Below are 7,500 nucleotides of genomic sequence, written 5' to 3' on the forward strand. Positions count from 1 at the left end.
ACACGACACACACACACACACACACACACACACACACACACACACACACACACACACACACACGCACACACACACGCATACGTACGCGCACACGCACACACGTACGCGCGCACCTGAGATGGGGGTGAAGGATCCTCAAAGCGATCAGCAACCCACTCCCACACGTTCCCCAGCATGTTGTAGAAGCCGTAATCGTTCTGAGGGCCATAGGCGTCCACAGGCGCAGCGCCGTGATAGCCGTCCCCAAGCACATTCGTGTCTGCGCCGTTGTGTGAGTGGAAAGGATGGCCAAGTAAGCAGGCTGCAATGCAAGGCGGCCATGGTAACGGTACGTATGACAGACAGACACAAAAAGAGTGCAGCGTATGCACACGGCAACTACCTCTTCAAACACCACACACAACAACAACAACAACAACAACAACAACAACAACAACAACAACAACAACAACAACAACAACAACAACAACAACAACAACAACAACAACAACAACAACAACAACAACAACAACAACAACAACAACAACAACAACAACAACAACAACAACAACAACAACAACAACAACAACAACACACGCGCGCTCATACATACACACACACCCTCACGTACCAACACGAGTACACCCCCTCCCTGCACACACGCACACACCTGGGAATTTGCCCTGCCAGGCGTTCATACGATTCTTCTCGTAGCGAGACCCCCAAGGATAGGCGCTGTCCTGCAGGCCGCCACGCACGGCATACTCCCACTCAGCCTCGGTCGGCAGCCGCTTGCCGGCCCAGTCGCAGTACTGCTGCGCGTCATTCCAGCTCACCTGCACCACAGGGAACTGCAGCCGGTCCTTGATGCCGGAGCCTTTGCCAAACGGCTTGCGCCAGTATGCGCGTGGCACCGCCAGCCACCAGTCCGCACCAGGCATCGCCTGCGTCTCCGCCAGGTCCTGGCTCGCCGTGTCCACAAACGTCTTGAAAACAAAGCTCCAGCCATACTTTTCCGAGTCGGTCACATACTTGGTGTCGCGCACAAACGCCCGAAAGTCGGCGTTGCTCACAGCATACCGATCAAGATAAAACGGATCCACCGTCACCTTTTGAGCGTGCACAGCGACAAATGCAAGGGGCAGGGGAGAGGGGAGCGGGCAGGGGGAGAGGGGAGGAACAAGAACAGGTTGAGAAGAAGCACAAGGCCGCACAGTGTCATGCAACAAAAACATTGCAGTTCAAACACCACGAGGGGAACACAACGAAAACCAGCAACACACACACACACACACACACACACACACACACACACACACACACACACACACACACACACACACACACACACACGCACACACACACATACTTTGCGTTGTGGCGTGATGCCGTGCGTTGAGTCTGCTTTCTTTGTTCCCAGCCTGAACGTCCCTATCTCTCCCACAACAAGAAACAACTCAACCGTGAGGTGTCGCATAAAGACATACCGCGACACAGGACAAAGGACAAGCCGTACAAACACAATCACAAACAGACAAATGAACAAAGTTACACACACAAGACACACACACACACGCACACACACACACAAGACACACACACACACACACACACACACACACACACACACACACACACACACACCTCCTGGCATGTAGATCATGCCGTCGATGTTGGCGTCGTTGGTGCTGCCATCGTTCCCAACAGCAGCCACCGCCATCATCATCATCATCATCACCATCAGTGCCACTGGCAGCGACCTCACCGCAACACCACACCGCATCATCACCGTCATCATCACCACCAACACACACAAAAAAATCATGTTTTGTGTTTGCGACTTCAACCCGTGTCATCCATTTTTCGTCATTACACACCATCCCATACACAGACGCTCCACCCTGCCTCCTCCTGCTTGCTTACCACAATGTCTGCTCTGCGTAGTGTTCAGGTCCTGGGCAAGGACGTGTTCATCGTGGCTGCCCAGCGTACGGCCTGCGGCAGCTTCGGTGGCACCCTGAAGGGCGTCTCTGCCACGGATCTCGCCGTGCACTCCTCCAAGGCCGCCATCGCCGCCGCCAACATCAACCCAGAGCTCATCGAGTCTGCCGTCTTCGGCAACGTCAGTGCAGTGCGCCCTGCTTCGTGGCTTCGTGGCCTGTTTCGTGCGTAGTGTTGGAGCTTGAACTGATGGTGTGTTTGCTCGCGTGCTTGTCCCTGGCGTTGCTGAATTGTCGTGTCCATATTGTTGTGTTTCTTCCTCTGCTTCACACACCCGATTCACACACCCGATTCACGCCACGACAACAACAACAGGTGCAGCAAACGTCTGCGGATGCCAGCTACCTTGCCCGCCATGTTGCCCTCAAGGCCGGCGCCCCGATCCCCGCCCCTGCCCTCACCGTGAACCGTCTCTGCGGCTCTGGCTTTGAGGCCGTCGTTCAGGCCGGCAAGGACATTCTCCTCGGCGAAGCCGGCCTCGTCCTGGCTGGTGTGTGCGTGTATGCGTGTGTGTTTTGTGTGTGTGTGTGTGTGTGTGTGTGTATGCGTGCGTGTGTGTCTGTGGATATCGGGGATGAGCGCAGTTAGCTTCTCAGTTAGCTTCTCAGTTAGCTTCTTGATCATCTTGCCTTTTTGTCTTTTGTCCTCTTGTCTTGTTCTCACCCACACGCTTGTGTGCGCGTGCATCTGCTGCTGCAGGCGGCACGGAGTCCATGTCCCAGGCGCCCTATGCCGTGCGCGATGTCCGTTTCGGCACTCGCCTTGGCACAGACATCAAGATGGAGGACACCCTCTGGGCCGGTCTCACCGACCAGTACTGCAAGGTGACCCGGGATTGCTTGTTGTTGCTGTTGCTGGCGTGCGCTGTGCGTTGGTGTGGAAAAAGGATGGGAGAGCGAGCAGCCTGTGTGTGTGTGTGTGTGTGTGTATTTACTTGGCGTCATGGGCTATTATGCTCCACCGCTCGCCATCACCAATCATCTTATGGCTCACATCGCTCTTGCGCCTCTCCCCTCGCTTCCAAACACACACACACACACACACACACACACGCACACGCGCATGCAATCACGTGGCAACGTGCCAACCCCTTGTGCGCGCCAGACCCCGATGGGCGTGACTGCAGAGAACCTTGCTGAGCAGTACGACATCACCCGCGAGGACAGCGACAAATTTGCCCTCTCCAGCCAGCAAAAGTGGAAGACTGGTGTGTGCATGTATGTGCGCGCAGTGTGCGCGTGCAGTGTGTACATGTGTGTACATGTGTGTGTGCATGTGTGTGACGCTGTGTGTACTTGTGAGCCCCGCAGTCCTCGCATCATGAACGCACACCCTGCGCCAGTTTGACTCAGTGCCTCACCTTTGCCCCCTCTCCCACAGCTTCACACTCCCACTAATCCCCCCCCCCAACACACACACACCCTTCACCACCAACCCCTCCCGCTCCCAACGACACACACACACCACAGCGCACGATGCCGGTGTGTTTGACGCCGAGATCTCGCCCATTGAGGTGAAGGCTGGGCGCAAGACGAAGACGCTCGCAGCGGACGAGTACCCGCGCCCCCAGACCACGCTGGAGGACCTGGCCAAGCTGCCAACCGTCTTCAAGAAGGACGGGGTCGTCACGGCAGGTGCAGTGATGGTGGCGGTGGTGCTGTGGTGCATTGATGACGACGACAATGATGAGGTGGAGGAGGATGGGGGCGTGGTGGTGGTGGTGATGGTGGCGGTGGTGCTGTGGTGCATTGATGACGACGACAATGATGAGGTGGAGGAGGATGGGGTCCTGGTCGTGGTGGTGATGGTGGCGGTGGTGCTGTGGTGCATTGATGACGACGACAATGATGACGTGGAGGAGGATGGGGTCGTCGTGGTGGTGGCGGCATAACCCGGTGGCGATTGGTTGGCGGCTGCTTAATGACGCGCGATGAAGTCATCGGGGTGACCCAGTATGTGGCGCCCTTTTGCTTTCTGTATGACCTGCTCGTGCACACTGACTTCCAACCATGCGCCGTTGCATCATCATCACCTTCGAACAGGTTCTGCCTCTGGCATCTGCGATGGCGCTGCGTCGCTCATTGTCGCCGATGCCGACACCGTCAAGCAGCACAACCTCAAGCCCCTCGCCCGTATTGTCGGCTGGTCTGTCGCCGGCGTCGAGCCCACGGTGCGTGTCTGTATGTCTGTGTGTGTGTCTGTCTGTGTCTGTCTGTGTGTCTGTGTCTGTGTGTTTGTGTGTCTGTCTCTCTGACTCTCTGCCCCCTGCCTCCCTGCCTCCCGTCTCCCACTGCCTCCCTGCTCACCTCGCTTTTTCGTTTATTCACCAACCACTCGCCCCCTTCCCCTTTCTTCTTCTTCTTCTCGCTTCTCTCTCCCTACAGGTGATGGGCATTGGCCCCGTCCCCGCGGTGCAGAACTTGCTGTCCAAGGCCGGTAAGACCATCCACGACATCGACCAGGTGGAGGTGAATGAGGCGTTTGGTGCACAGTGCCTTGCTGTCGCAAAGGCCCTCGACATTGACCTCAGCAAGTACGTTCATCACGTGCAACACAAGCTGTGTGTGTGTGTGTCTGCGTGTGTGTGTGTCTTGTCTGTCTGTCTCTGTGTGTGTGTGTGTGTCTTGTCTGTCTGTCTGTCTGTCTGTCTGTGTGTGTTTGATCGTGACCGGTGGCGGTCCATCACATTCATGCTCTCACGCCCGTGTTTGCAATTCTTACAGCAGCATCCATCTCACCTCACACACACACACACACACACACACACACACACACACACACACACACACACACACACACACACACACACACACACACACACACACACACACACACACATAGGCTGAACATCCACGGCGGTGCAATTGCGCTTGGCCATCCCCTCGGCATGTCTGGTGCACGCATCCTGACGCACCTCGCCCACTGCCTTTCCAAGGGCGTCTCCAAGACCGCCATCGGGTCTGCCTGCATCGGCGGCGGTCAGGGCATTGCCGTTCTCCTCGAGGCCGCGTGAGCAGAGCACGGCTCGCACTTGCTCGGTGCTGCTGACTCGCCTGGATGTAACGTGGCGCGATGATGTGATGATGTGGTTTTTGCTGTGATTTTTGATGCTTGAGCCTGACCCCTCTGGAATGCCATGGGTCATCATGTCACCATTTCCGTCGCTGTAACACTTTCATTATCGCCTTCACCGCTTTCCTGCTGTCACCCATGCAAGTCGTCGGCACCCTGCTTTCCTGCGATGCTTTTCACCCTCTCTCGTGGACGCGCCTTTCTTCAACCAACGCGTTCTCTCTTCGCCCAGGGCTTGTTTCCCACTCCACCAATACACGCCTCAACCACGTGCACCGTTGATATCCATCCCAAACACACACGAGCAAACAAACAAAACAAACAAACAAACACATGGTGCAGATGCACATTTGTTCGTCCTCTCTTGTTTAGTGAGAGCTGACAGCATGAAACGGAGACACAGCGAACAAGTCACAACCACACAACGCATGAAGATTTAACAAAGAAAGAAGAAAAGAAACGAAGCGTCCTGCTTGGATACCGTAAAAGAGTCGAGTTCCAAAGATGAAATGATACACACATGACACTCTCTTCCTTTCTTCTCTCGCACACTCACACACTCACACACTCACTCTCTCTCACACACACTCACTCAAACTCACACACACACACTCACACACACTCACTCACACATTCTCCCTCTCTCGTTCTCACTCCTTCCCTTCCTCCAAGCACCAGCACACACACACACACAATCGCATCAACACACACACACACACACACACACAATCGCAATCACATACATAAACACCGTGCACGGATCACCAGGCCATGAGGCAGCGGGGCAGGTCTGCCTGCGTGGGGATCTTGTAGTAGGCAATGAGCGCAGACAAATTTGGTTGGAAGGACGTCGACTTCTTCAGCCGCAGGCCCTGTGTCGTGTCCTCAATGTTGAAGTGGTGCGCCTTGCCGTTTGCAATCATCGTCAGCGTGGCGAAATAATCATCAGAGCGGCGCACAACAAAGGCGCCCTCCTTCTGCGGCAGCTTCCCCATCGCCTCCTCCTTGCTCATGTTGAGGCAGCACCAGTGCGACGTTGCTGCGCGCTGGTCCAGCCGCTCCCCCGTTCGCGCCATCCGCACGCTCTCCCGATGACGCGAGCGCCGCGACGATCGCGATCGCGTAAACTCCTTTGGGCTGCCGTTGCCGTTGAGGCTCAGCGAGCTGGCGCTGCGTCGCACATCCTCGGGTGCCGTCAGCCCCTTGTTGCGGGACGTTTGGCGCATGAGTGGGGGCTTGCCGCCACCGCCGCCGCCGCTGCCACCGCCACTGGCGCGCGTGCTCCGCCTGCTTGCGCCGCGGCTGAGCGGAGACGCGGCCATGTATGCGGGAATGAGCGGGTATTTCAGCTCCTGTGACGGCGCCTGGAAGTACTCCACAAGCTCCTGCAGCGACCCAAAGGTCTTGTTTGGGTTGCGCGAGAGGAAGAAGCGCGCTGTTGGCGGCGGCGTGTGCTTGATGAGCTCGTGGTGCACCTGGCGATGGAACTTGTAGCTGAGAACGTAGCAGTTCTTGCGCGTCTCGCTGCTGCGGATGACAAACGCCCCGTCGTCCAGCCCAGCAATGTGCTGCAGGGCCTGGGCTTTGGGCATGTTCGTCTGCAGCCACCCCGGTCGCTCGTGGACGGCGCGTTGCGAGGTGCCGCCCGATGCGCGGCGAATGCCGCCCGGTGACGGCGGCTGCAACAGCGCTGCGGCGCTCTGCCCGCCACCAACACCGACACCAGCACCAACGCCAACACCGCTGCCACCCTTTGGCAGGCGCAGCTTCGTTTCGAGATGGCCCGTGGCGAGTCCGGCATCGCTCGCGTAGAACTCAACCAGCTCGGTTAGCGTCGGCTTCTCAATGGCGCCTTCCTCCTCCAGGCCATAGCCGTCACCGTAGGGCTTGATCTCCACGTGCCCAAGCTCGCCCGCGCCGTGCACATATGTGAGAATGTATCGTCCGGGCTCGTCGTGGTTGTCGCGCACAACAAACGATCCTGATGGCTCAAACTCAACCATCGCCACGGCCTCAACACGGCTCAGCTCGCCTGTCAAGTTCAGGGGAACAGAGGGAAAGGAAGCACAGGGGAGTGTGTGTGTGTGTGTGTGTGTGTGTGTGCGAGTGAGCGTGTGTGCATGTGAGCGAGTGAGCGAGTGTGAGCGAGTGAGTGTGTGAAATGCTTGTGTTAGTGAGCGTGCGTGTGTGTGTGTGTGTGTGATGGAGATTGGCACCTCCCGCATAGATTCACCATTGCAACAACAGGCACGGCACTACAACACAACACAACATGCACAACCCAACCATCACACAACTTCAAGGAATACGGCTCACCTTGGTACCAAGGCTGGTTAAAGTGGTCTGGCGTGGCCAACTTGTTGTACGGGCCCTTATGTCCGCGCTCAGCCTGCTCCGGCACCTCCATATCTTTGCTTGCTCGTCGTTTCCGCGGCAAGTCACCCTCTG

General features: G+C 56.9%; 3 protein-coding genes across 3 annotated transcripts in view; 1 reads left to right on the top strand and 2 right to left on the bottom strand.

Annotated features, from left to right (window-relative positions):
* Window positions 1–1,699, bottom strand: part of PTSG_00974 (sulfatase modifying factor 2) — a gene marked incomplete at both ends in the record, with an annotated part of 2,726 nt that extends 1,027 nt beyond the window's left edge. The window contains 4 exons of the mRNA XM_004998390.1: window positions 114–259; window positions 650–1,088; window positions 1,349–1,416; window positions 1,624–1,699. Of these exons, the coding sequence (XP_004998447.1) occupies window positions 114–259; window positions 650–1,088; window positions 1,349–1,416; window positions 1,624–1,699 (729 nt within the window). The remainder of the gene's footprint in view (window positions 1–113; window positions 260–649; window positions 1,089–1,348; window positions 1,417–1,623) is intronic.
* A 120-nt stretch (window positions 1,700–1,819) lies between these two features.
* On the top strand, window positions 1,820–5,323 carry PTSG_00975 (3-ketoacyl-CoA thiolase). Its single transcript, XM_004998391.1, has 8 exons — window positions 1,820–2,101; window positions 2,296–2,470; window positions 2,680–2,804; window positions 3,085–3,187; window positions 3,450–3,614; window positions 4,023–4,150; window positions 4,365–4,513; window positions 4,822–5,323. The coding sequence occupies exons 1-8, from the start codon at window positions 1,907–1,909 to the stop codon at window positions 4,991–4,993; spliced, it is 1,212 nt and encodes a 403-aa protein (XP_004998448.1). The 5' UTR covers window positions 1,820–1,906; the 3' UTR covers window positions 4,994–5,323.
* A 431-nt stretch (window positions 5,324–5,754) lies between these two features.
* The window catches only part of PTSG_00976 (uncharacterized protein), a 5,521-nt gene continuing 3,775 nt past the window's right edge, over window positions 5,755–7,500 (bottom strand). Inside the window, exons 4-5 of the mRNA XM_004998392.1 lie at window positions 7,369–7,500; window positions 5,755–7,084 (exon numbers count right to left, since the gene is read on the bottom strand). The exon at window positions 7,369–7,500 is cut by the window's right edge and continues 327 nt beyond it. Of these exons, the coding sequence (XP_004998449.1) occupies window positions 5,814–7,084; window positions 7,369–7,500 (1,403 nt within the window). The 3' untranslated portion in view covers window positions 5,755–5,813. The remainder of the gene's footprint in view (window positions 7,085–7,368) is intronic.

This window comes from Salpingoeca rosetta (genome assembly GCF_000188695.1).
Source record: "Salpingoeca rosetta unplaced genomic scaffold supercont1.2, whole genome shotgun sequence".
Classification (NCBI taxonomy): Eukaryota; class Choanoflagellata; order Craspedida; family Salpingoecidae; genus Salpingoeca; species Salpingoeca rosetta.

What these genes read in the sequence shown, in the direction of transcription:
- PTSG_00975 (XM_004998391.1), top strand. Translation starts at nt 1,907, where the DNA reads ATGTCTGCTCTGCGTAGTGTTCAGGTCCTGGGCAAGGACGTGTTCATC. An exon ending in AGCCGGCCTCGTCCTGGCTG is followed by an intron (nt 2,471 to 2,679) that starts GTGTGTGCGTGT and finishes CTGCTGCTGCAG; the next exon opens with GCGGCACGGAGTCCATGTCC. An exon ending in GGACGGGGTCGTCACGGCAG is followed by an intron (nt 3,615 to 4,022) that starts GTGCAGTGATGG and finishes ACCTTCGAACAG; the next exon opens with GTTCTGCCTCTGGCATCTGC.